This window comes from Lontra canadensis, unplaced genomic scaffold (assembly GCF_010015895.1).
Source record: "Lontra canadensis isolate GAN:19392208 unplaced genomic scaffold, GSC_riverotter_1.0 scaffold59, whole genome shotgun sequence".
Lineage (NCBI taxonomy): Eukaryota > Metazoa > Chordata > Mammalia > Carnivora > Mustelidae > Lontra > Lontra canadensis.
This window is the reverse complement of record NW_022631053.1, coordinates 635,194-649,952: the sequence shown is the minus strand read 5'-3', so window position 1 is coordinate 649,952 and position 14,759 is coordinate 635,194. Positions and strand designations below refer to the sequence as shown.

Here is a 14,759-nt window from a genome sequence, read left to right as displayed (position 1 = left end):
CCAAAGTGCTTCTTCTGTAAGGAAGGGCGATTCTTGCCTTTCCTCCTCCCCTCCCCACTCCACCACCTGGAAAAATCAAAAGCAGTGGGCAGGAGAGGCCTGGCTGGCCAGGGAAGTTTCTTCCCCTGTTCTGGGTTTTTGTCTTTTGCCCTGGCCCCTCCGTGTCTTAGACCAGGGAGAGAAAGGCTCCCAGCCAGGGCCTCTTCGTTAATAGCCACTGTGTTCTCAATCCAGCTTTGCTATTGGGTTGGAATAGGGGTGGTGGTCTCCTCATCGCTGGAGGAGGGATCACATCCTGAAGCCTGGGAATCACTTAGGCTTGGAGGGCAGGCAAGGAGGCATCCACACAACACAACCCCTTTCCCTTGGGCCAAGGGCTAGGATGCAGTTCCCCCTTTCACCCAGCAGACGGCGGCCACAGCACAGGCACAGCTGGACGGACTGTAGAACTCCAAGTCTCAGCTTTGGGACAATCCTGCGGGGTGGTGGTGGGGGGGGTTGGTATCATTCCCTCAATTAAGAGAAGAGAACCCAGAACCCAGGCCTTTCCTTCCTTCTTGGTGCCCTGGAAGTTAGTCCTTACACCTGTCTGACCCCCCATCTCTCTTGCCACAGCAAGTAGGGGCAGGGTTGGGGGGAGAATTCTCCCCCCTCCCCCAAGGCTTCGGCCCAGCTTCTCTATTTCCTCCTTTCCAGAGGAGCTGGGCAGAAGGAGAGGGGGCTGCAGAGAGGGCAGGACAAGAAGGGAGGGAAAGAGGATTCTCCATGCCGGGAAAGAAGGAAAATGCCAAGGACCTAACACCAAATTTATCACTTTTTAAAAACAAGAGATTTTTCCCAAAAGTGGAGAGTAAGAAACAGATCCAGTGTCCATGCATTCCCAACTGCAGTCTCCATTGCAGGATACCTCCTCCACTCTCAGACCTGTTGTGGGGGAGGGGCAGAAAGAGAGGGCGAGTGAGAGACCAGAGGGCCTACTGTCCCCACCCTTGCTGCGCTGCCCATCATCAAGCGTCTAACCTCTGATGTCTGACACCAGTTCCCCCCAACTTGTCCAGCTTCACGCAGGGGAGGGGGGAACTGGAAAAATCAAAGCCCACAAGGCTCTCTCAATACCTCCACTCCAGGCAGGACTACTGCTCACACAGCCTGGACATGAGGTTCTTCCTTTAGGTTCCAAATACCTTTTCTCAGAAAGCTGATGGCAGACTTCCATCACCCATTCTAGGAGCCAGACACCCTAGTACAGAGCCTAACCTCACTCCTTTGTCCTGTAGCTTAATCCCATTTCTCTTTGTCCATGGATACATAATACCCCCAAATCTTCTTGTCTGAGACAAGAGCTTTTCAGTGACTGAAGCTGGTCCTTTGTTCCCCCTTTTCCTGATTCCAGATCTTCATCCTTGCCCTTATCTACGCAGCCTGCTCTCCTGCAGACGGGGGCGCCCAGCCCTGGGCTCTTACCGAGTTGGCTCCCTGGGAATCCAATGGTGGTATATGGGTTGTGGGTTCCTCTTTGCTGGGTTTCTCACTGCCCCTCTCCTGAGCTTTAGGGATGGGTTCTGCAGGCTCTAAGGAGGGAAAATGGGCGGTGGGAGGGAAAGGCAGTATTCATGAATTCTGGTAGAGGTTGCTGCTCCTCTTACCCCATCTGATACTCCAGTGACCCCTGAGAAGGGCCCAAGACCAGGAGGGGGGCAATCAGATAAAACTCGTGGTGTGTTCTCTGATCACAGCTATGACTACAGGACCATTTTTCTTTTTTTATTTGCCATCAGAAATTAAAAACAAAACAAAACAAAAAAAAAAAAACAAAGGAAAGTTAAAACAAGTTTGGGTACAATTTGGCTAAATCTGATCTTGTATGGGACTATTGATGGTCTTCATTGATGTCATTTAGTGGGACCCTTCAGTTCACTGCAGAACTATTACCGTGTTTGATTACAGGGTGCTCCGCTGGGTAGTATGTAATACACAGTACATGTACAATGTTACCTTCGTGTAACTGGAAGAACTCTGGATTCTGGAATCCACGTGGGATAAGGGACTGCGGACACGTGTTAACAGCACTTCCATTTACTGCAAGCTTTGTATGTGTCAGCTGCTGGGCTAAGAACCAGTCTCATTCCATTTTCAACAAACAACCCAAGGCCAGAGGCATTGTCATTATCATTTTACAGACCGAGGGCAGTGAAAACAAACAAACAAACCAAAACTGCTGGTGGAATGACAGAGCCCAGGTTCCAGCCTGTGAGTGTGCGTCCCTTGTTGGTGGGCTCGCACCACCCAGCAGGGAGCGCCCCCCCCCCACTCCGTCCAAGCAGGGAGGGGCTGGGATCATTCAGTGAGGCAAGGTGAACAGAGGCAAACACGTGGGGTCCATAGAAATGGATCTATATTCTCAGGGCAGTTTCTGGCTATGATGAGACCCCTCCCCATGATGGGTAAGGTCTGCCTCCTCCTGGGCCAGTCCCTCCCCAGCCTGAACGTACTTTGTGCTCTCCCAGCCGAGCCCAGCCTTAACTCCGCTTCTGTGTCTTTCATCCCAGGCGGGCAGGACTCCTGGGCCCCTGTGCTCTCAGCTGCTCCCTCGGGTTCCTCTCCCTGCTGCTGTTGCCCCAGGTGATGTTCAACCATCATCTGGAGCTCTGGGGGCACAGAGAAAGGGAGGGATGTGACAGCTCAGAGTCTCCTCTGTGGACTGTCCTATTCCACAGCCCCATGGAAGGGCCGGTGGCTCCTGTGTGACTTTTCCACCCTCTGATACCTGAATGGGGTGGGGGTAGGGGATATTTGCTGGGCACCAGGGAGGGCCTGAAGGTACACAATAAAACATATTTCCTTCGAAAGTATGGGAGGGGAGGGGCAGGGCCTTCAGGAACCATAGATCTTCCTAACTCGCTGAGTTACTTGATCTCCCGTGGGGGGAAAGAGGAAAGACTCCATTTAGATTCAGGAAATACCTGAGAACCTTCCGTGTGGTGAGCACTCATAGTCTCTTTAGCTGCCATAGTGAGGTGGTGCTCAGGGCTCAGTGGGTGAAGCAGGTTCTCCCAGGCCTCCCAGCTAGTCGGAGGCAGAGCTGGAACCCAGCCCAGACTGTCTAGCAGCAATTTGATTATAATAAAGGTGAGTTTAAGGACTTCCCAAGGATTCCCTCCAAAAAGGGGTCATTAGGTCTACTGCTCAGTCTCAGGCACAGAGGGGAAGAAAGGGATGGGAAGGTGGGGGGGTCTTCCTAACCTTTCATTGTGGGTGTGGTCCTTGTCACCTTCTTCCGTTGTCGTGGAGACATGGCCAACGTGGACTGTGAAGGACACAGAGCATAGGTGGGGGGGCCAGCCCTTCTCCCCTGCCTTCTGTGCCTTGCCATGCTTTTGGATTGGAGATTGGGGGTCAGCTATGGTCTTCAGAAAGTGAGGGGAGAAATATCCTGCTTCCCAGGGTGCTCCCCTCCCCCACACAGTGGTGAGCAAGGAGACTGGGTATGGGGGATATGGTGTGTGTGTATGTGTATGTGTGTGTCTGCTCATATTCACTTGGAGGCAGAGGAGAGGGAGTCAAAAGGCCTTACAGATTGGGGGGCGGTGGTCTGAGAAATAATCCTCTGAAGAAACTCTGGGTTCTCTGGGCTGGGATGAGCGAGAGGGACTGGCTCACCTTGAGAAGCGGGTTGGGAATCCGGTCTTCATCTATCTCTGAGGGGAACAGGGAAAGGAGAATGTGAAGAGGACTGAAAACCCAGGGGTCCCTATGGAGCTGACTTCCCAAGGGGAGGAGCCTTGGCAGTCACCGGTTTTCTGATCTGTCCCTCACTTCTGCCCTAGGAAGCTGGCCCTGATGGCTGCCCCAGGCCCGATCCCTTTGGCTCCCTCCTGCCCTGCTTTCTTCCCTGCACGGAGTCCTGTTCTTGACTCTGTGGTCAGTCTGTGTCTACATCCTTGCCTTGGACCTGGAGGTTCCTGAAGTAGAATCCGTGGTCCTTTGGCTCTTTTCCTCCATCTCCTCCCAACCATTGCCCCCCTGCCCCAGGACCAGAACTGAATCCTGCACGGGAGGGAAGACCGGATAAAGGAGAGCAAGTTTCCCCTGTGCAGGGAGGTACAACAACCCTTTTCGGTAGTTGGGTGCAGGCTGGAGACTCCAGCCTCTTGAACTCCAGGCTCACTTATGAGCATGACTGCCTCTCTGCCACTGTCCTGGCAAGCTCCCCTCATATTCTCAAACACCTGGTTCTCTCTCCAGACCTTGCTGGGCACATGGGTGACCGGAATGCCAGCTGCTCCCTGAGCTGTGTCTAACCTTCCCCTTCCCCTCTGGGGGCCGGGAAGATGGCTGATGGAGGCGGTCCCTCCCCCTCACAGCTGTCACTGCCTCTGGGGGTGGGGGGCCTGCAGCATCTCAGTTGCTGGAGAAATCTGGAAGGCTGTTGCCGCAGCAACCAGCACTCAGTTGACCACCCCAATTCCTGGGGGGCTTAGGAGCCAGGTGCTTTCCCTCCCCTTCTCCAGAACTGCTCCATCTTGCCAAAGCAAAGGAAATGCTCCTGCTAATACAGCCACCACTTTCTGGACTCTGATCCCCGGGGAGCTGCAGAGCTAGCTCTCTGAATCCTTGGATCTGCCCTTGTTCTCACTAGTGCCCGCCTGCTCTCACTGGACCTGGCTGTCCACAGCAGCACCCATGCCCTTCAACGACCCATCCCTGGGGTTACCTGGGGAGGACTGGTCACTGGTCAGCACGAGGGTGGCAGGGGTGGGGCGGCGCCTCCGAATCTGAGGGAAGAGGTCAAGTGCACGTGGAAGCATCGAAGCCCCACCCAATACCACTCAGCAACATAATCCAGGCTCCTGGCTTAATACATCTCAAAAAATGCCACATTACACTGAACCTACCATCCCAAGATGGACATTCTCGGGCCCATCCCTCTCCCTTGGGGACCCAAAAGACCCCCAACCCCTTTCTGTTTTTGCATCTCCCTCGTAATCCATCTTAGCAGCTGTATCTGCTCTCATGCATTGATCTCTGGCTGGCTGTCCTTCCGTCCATCCTGATCAATGGTCAGAAATAACCCTGGAGGGCCAAGGCTCTTCCCTCAGTGTTCCAGCCCACAGCCCCTGACAGACATTAACCTTTAGTGCGCTGGCATCAATGGAGAGCACCCCTTGGTCCCCACCCAGGCTGGGGGAATAGCACAGGGAAGGTAGGGCTGAAGGTGCCTTCTCCTGGCCAACGCCCATGCCTTGGCTCATTCTCCAAAGTCCTCCCTATCCTTGGGCACACTACCTTTCTAATTTGTCAGGAAATGCGGTCTGGGGAAATCCTTGTCATGGTAAATAAAATACTAGCAGGAGCCAGAGGCAGGAGTCTAATCAGGGCCTAACGTTACCTGAAAAATCTTATCCTGGGCTCCGGGGTCCCATTCTAAGAAATTAACATATAAAAGCAGACTGCCGGCAGGGTGGCTGCTGTTCCTCTGCCTTGCTGCCAATAAAGTTGATTGTTGTTGAAGTCAGTCCAAGGACTCCTGGGACGTGTGGGTTTTTTCCCTTTCTCTGGAGGGTTTAGAGGCTTAGAAGCGAGGGGTCTCATGGGGTTGGAGTTCCCGTAGCTCCCTCCAGGGCAGGAGAGAGGAGGGAAGTCTAAAGGGGCTGGGAAAGGGGCTAAAATTATCCAGGGCTGAGGGCAGTAGGGTGAGGATACTGAAGGATCAACCTCCTATCTTCTGTGTCCATTATGTAGCATCACTACCATTGGGGGTGGGGTAAGACGCCCACCCTTCTCTATGCCCAGAAATGGATTTCAGCCCTCACAAGAGGTTAGTCTGAGAGGGGGACTCTCCCCAAAGAAATGGGATGCATCCAATGGGGGCATGTGGGGGTAGGTCACTGTTTCTCTGGAGATTCCAGCGACATCTGTTTGGGGTGACATTTCAAGGTCCGGGCAGTACCAGTCCTCTGTGTGTGTGTGTGTGTGCGCGTGCACGCACATGCGTGCGCATGCACACGCACACGCATATACACATAGGCACTACACAAACATCAGTTGTGAGTTTGACTGGCTGTTCCTGAGGCAGAGGGGCTGGGTGCCAGCAGGCCGGCAGTGGGCTTCACATCTGCGGGGTGAGGGGAATCCCTTCCCCAGGGAGGACTCCTCTTTATAATATGTCTTTCCTGCTGTGGGTGGAGGGGGGATGCTGGCTGTGGAGGAGTCAGAGACACAGGGAGAGGATGGGGATGTTAGTGGAAGTTGCAAGGCTGAGAAGGGACCTCAGGGAGGACAGAAAGGGCCTCTGAGAGGGCAGCAGGGCTCTGCGATGTTGGACAGGCTCCTTCCTTAGCCCATTTCCTTGCCTTGGATAAGATTTCTAGGCACTCAGAGTCTTTGAGAATTTTGATATCATATAGCTGAAGGGAGTCAAGTCAGCCTTCCCAAAGCACCTTCCAGGCACCTGAACTACTAGGTAACAAATAGATGGTCTCTTTTCTTTCTCTTGCACCTATCTTCAATCCCAGTGTTCAAGGACACCTGGTGCTTTTGCCTCTGATTTGCTGCCAAACCAGTCATGCCAAAGACCTGGTAACTGTGGGCACCCCTCCACCCGCTGCCGTTCTGTGCTCCATAACTCATAGCTTCTAACCTCTTTTGCTCTCCCATGTCAGTCTGGATTAGGAGCTCCTGCCACGCCTGGAGCTTCTGGATTGGGTAACACACTTGGGTGACCCAGCTAGAGGGGCCGAGTTAGACTGCAGGTAGAATTTCAGGTCTAGTGGACACCAATTTTGGAATATTAGAGAAAAGCAGGTGGAAGTCCCAGTTCTTTTTTCCCTCTGGCTCCTTACCACTGTCTTCTCCTCCTCTGTTTCCTGACCCCTGAACAAGCTGGCCTACCCCCTCCTCCTCCCAACACGCACTGACACCTGCCTTCTCCAACACCAAACAGATGCAGGTGTCAGGATGTGAGACCTGTCTATGCTGGTGGAAGGCAGTCCTTCGTGGCACCTCACCCTTAACCCCACCAGCCCACAGTCATGGGCCCTTTTTTGAGTCTGAGGTTATCTTAGCCAGTCCCCTGCCTCCAGGTGTAACAGCCTTGCCCTTGACTCTGGGGAAACACTCACCAAGCTCAGGCTCTCCACCCTCCTCATCCTCACCAGGCCTGAAGTCTCCCCACAGTTCCTCCTACTGCCACCCCTTCCAGGTCTGGAGAAGCGGCTCACCCCCGGTCAGACAGAGGGGGGAGGTGTAGGTTCTCACCCCTACCCACACTTTGGGAAGCTGAAGTCACAGGGAGAGTGTGTGTACCGACCCCTCCCTTCACACCCTGACCTTATTCCACCAAACAGCTGGAGCAAGCCAGAGGACACTCTCTCCATCCCATCCCAAGAGGCTACAGAGTTTTTTCAGGTGGGGAGGCCCAGCCAGAGTCCTGGGAGCCATTTGGGGGAAATGGAGAACTGACCTTGTGGCCAATGGATATTCCTTAGGAACGGGGATGTCCAGGGAAATGGACAGAGAACACAAAAAGAGATGGAGCAATGAGCAAATGAACAAATATTTCGTAAACGGCGGTAGTAGTGACCACAGGGGGTCACCGTCTCCACACAAATGCTCACTCTCCCTGAGACACACACTTGCTCATACACACTCATCCACTGCCGCCTCTGCCAGGCAGCTCTGAGCTAAAAATAGACCAGGCCCTGGGCTGGGCCAGGGCCTTGGACTCCCACCCCTTGAGCCAAGGCCGCACAGGACTGCTCCCCTACACATGGGGTTCCTTGCACCCAGCCCCCAGAAAGCCCCTGCCTCTGGTTTCCCTGGGCCCATCTCTCCATGCCATCCCCATTCCTTGTGCTCCAAAGGGCAGGAGTTGAGAATAGGGACCCACGTGTCCAGACTTGCAGAAGAAGGGACCCTCAGCCTGTGGACCCCACCACCCTTTCTCCAAAGCCCCAGCCCTTTCAGTTTTCCTGAGCTCCTTCTTGTTTTCACTCTCTGGAGTCCGGCAAGGTAGCCTTTGGTTAGGGGAGGACCCGGAGGGCTATTTCTTTTCTTTCAACTCCTTTGACAGCACCTGGCTCCCCTCCATTACCTACCTTTTCCCCGAACCCCTCCCGCAAGGCTGCCAGTACCCTTCGGCGCCCCCACCGAGCTCAGAAACTCTGGTGGGGGCTGACTGGATGGGGGATGCAAGACTGGCGAAGGGGGAGGGGTCGTGTCCTCATGCAGGCCCCCTCCCCCAGGGCTGGGGAGGCAGAGAGCGACCCTCTGCAGGGACAGGCTTCGAGGGGTGGCGCTCGCCTTAGCACAGACAGGAAGATGTGGCTCCAGCGGTGGGGGGAGGGGAGAAAAGACCCCCAAACTGAGCGCTGTCGCCCTCACAGGGGCGCACTGCCAAGGGCAGACGAAGAAGGTTTCTCAGATCCCACAGCCCAAGGGTCCCTCGTCCTTTGCTGGGCGAGTCCCCGGCCACCCCGCCCTGCTCCGCACCTGCTCCGCCGCCTCGGGGTCAAGGTGCGGCTCTAGCAGCGGGACGGTGAACTGGATCTTCCGCGGGCTGTTGTCTTGCTCCATGGCTGGGGCGGCGGCCGCTGAGCCCGCGCTGCGGCGGGAGGGCAGGCGGCGGGACTCAGGGCAGGCGGCGGGACTCGGGGCTGGGGCGGGCGCTCTCCCCCCCTGCTCCGCTCCGCTCGGGCCCCGGCCCCAGCCCGGCGCGCTCAGCTCCCGGCTCCCCGCACAGCGCTCCCTGCTCTCGGCCCCGGGGACTCTGCGGCCGCCGATTGGCTCCGCACCCGTCCCTCCCGGCCCCCTTCCCCTCCCCCAGCCCGGAACCTTAACCCCGTCGTGGCTGCTCCGCCGGCTGCGGGTGTCTCCACCCCGCGGGCGGACGAGCCGGGTGTGGCCGGGTCCGGGTCGTGGTCGGCGGCCCCTGCAGGCATCCAGGTGTCCTCAGAGATCCGGGCAGGGAGTGGGGGTGGGGAGCGGGACGGAGAACTTCTTCAGGCTGGGACAGGTTTTATGAGTGGGAAGGTAGAGAGGGGCGCTGCCAAGAGGAGGCGGCAAAACGCGAGAGGAAGCTTTCATTTATGATCTTAAAACGGGTTGTCTCATGGAGCGAGGAAGGAAAGGGGATTTAGGCATGCAGCAGGAGGGATGAAGGCTAGATACGGAGAGGGACTTTCCCTGGAGAGGAAAACACTAGGACGAAGGTCAAAACTTGGAGGGGAGGGGTGCGGTCCGGGCGCTAGCAGTTCCCTCGGCGCACCGGGAGGGAGAACTGAAGACCTTAAAGAGTCTCCAGAGGCTAGAGCCTCTCTCTCTTGAAGTGCCGATGGGAGTGGGTGGAGGGCTCTAGGAGAGAGGACCATCTGGGAATCAGCAGACGGAGCGTTGGGGGTGGGGAGCCGATAATGCTTGTGAAATAGATTTCTCTTTCTGCTTGCTAAACTGTGGGGCTGGGAAAGCAGGTGAAAGGCCTGCAAGGGGAGAAGGCTGGGGGATGGAGGGGGGAACTCCTAGTGGGGTGGCTTGTTTACAGCTGGGGTTGGTTTCCGATTCCGCTACTGGCAGGATGATGAAAATGATCTGCTGTAACCGAAGGGATGGAGGTTAGACTCCCTGAAGAACTTACTACGTTGGTATACGACCAGAAGTCAGTCAATACCCGTGAGTGAGGCAGATAGGTTATTCCTAGGATCTGGTGGGTACCATGCCAGGGTCTGGGGGCAATTGGATAGAGGGAGGAGAGGTGCTGCGGCCCTGGGGCAGGGCAGGGCTGGGTGCATCACTGCAGGAGGAGAAGGACTGGAGGTAGGGAGAAGGGACAGGGAGTTCTGGGGGAGGGGCTGGGCCAGGGCCAGGGCCAGAGATCTGTTTCTTTAGCCTTAAGACCAGCAACTGGCAAGCTCCACACAGATTAATGCTTGGTTCTCTGGGGTCCCTATGATCACCCTCTCCTCTGAGGGCTCAGCCTTACTTCCTAGTTGCCTCCTCTCTTGGGCAGTGCTTCCCTGACCTGGATATCAAGGCCCCTTCCCCTTTTACCTCCCAAAATAACCTCCCCTGTCCTCCCGCCTAGCCATATCTCTTTACACACTTCAGGCCCAGCTCGGTTTTCTCAGGGCAGGCCTGGGGTTATAGGGACTCAGTGGGCCAGCCAGACCTCCATTTGCATGTTAACCGACCCCATTTTGCTGTCACCTGGACTCTAGGAATGACCCCCTACACTCAGTCTGCACTTGTAGGGTCCCTCTGATTCTTTTTAAAAACTTTTCCTCTCCAGTTTTATTGAAAAACAAGCAACATACATCACTGTATAAATTGGAAGGCACACAGCACCACAGTTTGACTGACATAAATTGTGACATGAAGACCACAATAAGTTCAGCAACACTCATCTTCTCATAAGATACAGAAACAAAGAAAAAGAAAGAAAGAAGAGAAAAAAAGGGGGAAAAATTCTTTGGGATGAGAACTCAGGAGTTAACTCTGTTAGTAACTTTCCTGTGTAACACACGTTGGTGTTAGTTTCCGTCATCATGCTGTACAGTACACCCCAGCACACATTCATCTTAGATCTGGAGTTTGTACCTTTTGACTACCTTCCTTCATTTTCCCCTCCACCTCCCCTCCGCCTCTGATAACTGCAAATCTGATCTCCTTTTCTAGCAGTTTGACTTTTGCTTTAGATTCCACATATAAGTGAGATCATGCAGAATTTGTCTTTATCTGGCTTATGTTGCTTAGCATAATGCTTTCAAGGTCCATCCACATTGTAGGGTTTCCTCATTTTTTAAGGCCAAATGAAATTCCATTGTATACACACACACATCTCTACAGCTATATCTTTTTCTGTATCTATCACAACTGTCTCCGTTCATCTCTTCATTCCTCAGCGGACACTTGGGTTGTTTCCACGCCTTGGCTATTGTCAAGAATGCTGCCAGGAGCACGGGGGTGCAGATAGATATATTTTTGCCTTTACTCTTTCTTTGATGTAGCAAGGCCAGGCAGGAAAACAACTAGTTGTATTTCCTAGCCCCTCCCCTGAAGCTGCTCCTCAGCACTGCCCCCCAACCAGAAGTGACGGAGGAGGGAGGGGCTATGAAGACACTGAAGCCAAGGGGAGGCAGATGGGGAGGGGAATGCAGGGCCCATGTTAGCCTGCGGGTGCTTGCTCTGGCTTCTGCCCCACTTGCCCACCTCCTAACCACACATACACAGAACAGGATCCCAAATATCCACCAAATAGATGACTTGTCCATCCCTTACCCCATTCCACCAGGATCCTGGAGCTTAAAGTCAGGATTCTCACACCCCTGCATCTCTGGGGCCTCAGAATTCCCTCACTGAGCCTCATTTGTAAAATGGGAGAAGAGACCCTGCCTGATAGGGTTGAGTCTCATATGAGCTAAGGTACCTGGCTCATAGAAGACCCTTGATTAATCCGTGCCTGTTATTGTTACTGTCTTGTCATCTCCCAGCAGGGCAGCTGTGAGGGGAGTCGTCTCTCTAGGCTCTCATTGGGAGAACCTTCACGGACCCCCATCAGCCAGTTGGCCTGGGCCTCTTTCGTATTCCTTTTTTCCTCCTCAGACTGTGGTCTGGCCATGGAGATGCCTCTCAAAGTCCTACACCCACACTTCATGTTGCTTCCTTAAGCTCCAGGTTCCCCGAACCACTTTCCCCAAAAGCTACAGGAAAGGAGAGGGGCCCAGGTTGCTCAGGCTTTGGAGAGATGGCTGATGAGGGCTGTGTGGGGAGAAGGGTCCCAGGAGCAGCCGGTGCTGGGGCGGAGGCAGAGGAGGAGAGAGCAGGGAGAGGGAGGAGACAGCTCTGGGTATGGGCTTGGCTTCAAGAGATGGAGGCTGGGTGCAGGTGGGCGAAGCGTTTGTGGGTAGCCGGGAGGTGGAGTGTGGCTGGCTGCCGCCTCTGGGGCTAGGGTCTCGGCATGGGCTAGAATGGGGCTGTCTGGGTATCTTGTTTTGACCTTCATTCATGCCCAGAGCGGGGCGGTGGCTGTGAGTGTGTGTTGAGCTTGTGGGTGGAAGAAGGCACCGGTTGCTCGCACACAGGGCTGGGGAGGCGTGGAGGGCCCACTACTTGCTCCTGGAGGCCCCTGGTTGGAGGTGGAGCCTGCCCTGCCCGAGTCCCTTCCCCGGCTTGCAGGCGCCTGCGGAGAGGTGGGTGCGCAGGTGCAAACGTTGCCATCGCTGCCGCAGTCACATCCCTGGCTGGAGGAGAAGCAGCTGTTCCGCGCAGGGCACTTCTGGTTCCATGAAATATTTAAGGCCATGGGGATGTGACTTGGTGACGCAGTCACTTCATCTCAGCTCTCCCCCTCCCCGCCAGCTCTGTCTTAGAGCTGGACTCTGGGTTGATGGGTCTGTTCTTTTCGTTCTCAGCATGTCCTGCTTTTATTTAGCTGTCCTCCTTACCTCCACAAACCTTCTCATGCATTAATTCACTAAATCTCACAACCGACCGGGAGGGAGGCGTGTGTTAGGATCTTGATTTTACTTCTCATGGGTGGGGTCACGGAGCGAGCTGATGCTGGAATGGGTCGCTAGGTTAGCTCTTGGGAGGTTAGAGAGTCAATTCCTGCCTCTGCTACCAACTCTCTGGGCCACAGTGGTGGGGCAGTCACCTCTCCCTACACCGAACACACCCTGGTCTCTGTTTAATCATCTGTAAAATGAGGGCGACTAGGCGGTGGCGTGGGTTTCTTCCCATTCTAAAATGTTGTCATCCTGAGTTAGGGGTGCTCCATCCACATCCTGGGAAGTTTCAGACCCAGGCTTGGAATCAGAGGCAGGGATCGTACGTCTGTCTTTTCATTTCTCCCCACCTGGCTGTTGTGGCGGGGGTGAACTTCTGCTTGTTGGATACATGACACACTCACACTTTTTCACACACTTGGCTCTGATGAGGTGAGGCTTGAGACTGATTTACACACCCAAAGGAGCAACGACCCCATCCAAGTGGTCCCCCCGGGAAACCATATGTTCACACCAATTTGCTGTAGTTTCTCAAACATTTCTGGAAACTCTTTTGGAAGCATCTCAGAGCCTGTGGCATATGCTCTGCAAATCCTCACTGTGGAGTGACTCTTTGTCCTTTGGAGTGGCTTTACTCTCGTGGAAACGACTGGTGGTCATGCCTTGTGATGAAGGAGGGAAGCCAGCTGGGGAGCAGAACTTGACCAGGAATTGAGGTGTGGGTACCCTGTAGTGAGGCCTGGTGTCCCTTGCAGCTCCGACACCCATCTAGAAGACCTCTCCGCAAGAGAAGTTTCCAGAGCTTCTTGTGGGCACGAGCAGCACCACTGGAGTGGATGTTGGCCTCTCAGGGGATGACTTGAAAGCCTCCGCCACACTTCACTGTGTATGTCCTGGTTTGCCTGTGAAAAAGCCCATCGTTGCCACTCTGCCAGGCATAGGGACACACCCCCCTGCAGCTGGCACTCTCGGGAACGGGGCCAACACTGGTGATTCAAACACAGGGGCTGCTCATTTCCAAAGTGCTTTGTGTCTTCTGAAACCACACACTGGCAGGGGTGGAAGAAACTTGAAGATCAATCCATCTTCCTTGAGCTAGAGAGGAGAAACTGAGGCCCAGAGAGAGGAAGCAGCTCTTCTGAGGACTAGAACCCATGCCAGCATTTTTCCTGAGAAGCCAGATTTGGTGGTTTTGGCAGGGCGATGGCTGAGCCTGAAACAGGAGTGTGGACCAGATGACCTCTTGAGATGCATTTTAACCCTATGATCATCATCGGTCCAGAAGAGCCAACCCTTAGCTAGCCCCTTAGCTAACCACAACTCTAACAGTTGGGTTGGATTCATTCTTCCAATCAGTATCTATTGTGGGCCAAACATTATGCTAAGTGCTGGGGATATAGCAGAGAACAAAACAGGTAGTCTCTGTCCATGGGCATAGCAGGGGTCAGGGTGGTGGTGGGCTGACCCAGGAATCACAAACGATGACTGTTACAAAGGGGGAAGTATAGGAACGAGGTGCATCAAGAAAGGAAGAAGGTCAACATAATCTCTGACAGCTCAGAGCCCCCACCCCCACATATGAGCTCCTTCCAGCATGGTGGTTAAACACCCAGCTCCTGGAGCAATCCGCCCGGGTTCAAGTTCTGCCACCTGATAGCTCTGTGACCTTGGGCAAGCTGTATGACCTCTCCGAGGCTCAGTTTTCCCACCTGTAAATCACAGCGATCCCTATTGTTATAGAGAGGGCTTTATTGTTATAAAGAGCCTAGCTCGGTGCCTGGCACCTGTCAGGCATTTGAGAAATGGACAAGAGTAGGTAGGAGTTCATCTCAGCAAATGTTTTCTCTGTTGGCTCTGGAAAAACAGGGAAGAAAAATGGGGATTTCAAAGCTTTCAGAATTAGGGGTTGGGTATCTGCGGGCTATCCCTTGCCCCTTTTCAACCAGATCCTACTCCTGCCTACCTTGTCTGATCAGATGTCCTGCTGTGTCCTCATCCGCATGGGTGATTACCCTGCCCTGCTAATTAACACCAGTCCTGTTAATGATTAAATCTAATGACTTTGACTTGGGGATGTGATGGAAAATTCCCCAGCCATAGGACAGGATGAACGTAGGTTACTAAGAGTAGGAGTTAAGGGCCCCCTGAGATCTGGACATGTTGTTGAGGGTTGGTGGCTGGGGATAGGTGTGGCTGGGGAACAGATGCCTGGGTTTTTTCTCGGGGGCTGCTCAGCAGGGGAGTGTGGAGGGAGGGGGTCAT

The 14,759-nt window shown here is 54.4% G+C and overlaps 1 protein-coding gene across 1 annotated transcript; it reads right to left on the bottom strand.

Annotated features, from left to right (window-relative positions):
* Nucleotides 1-792: 792 nt before the first annotated feature.
* Nucleotides 793-8,762, bottom strand: PPP1R1A (protein phosphatase 1 regulatory inhibitor subunit 1A). Its single transcript, XM_032876561.1, has 7 exons — nt 8,491-8,762; nt 4,715-4,775; nt 3,661-3,698; nt 3,244-3,307; nt 2,493-2,648; nt 1,465-1,571; nt 793-924 (listed from the first exon to the last, which is right to left on the bottom strand). The coding sequence occupies exons 1-7, from the start codon at nt 8,572-8,574 to the stop codon at nt 919-921; spliced, it is 516 nt and encodes a 171-aa protein (XP_032732452.1). The 5' UTR covers nt 8,575-8,762; the 3' UTR covers nt 793-918.
* Between the last annotated feature and the right edge of the window lie 5,997 nt (nt 8,763-14,759).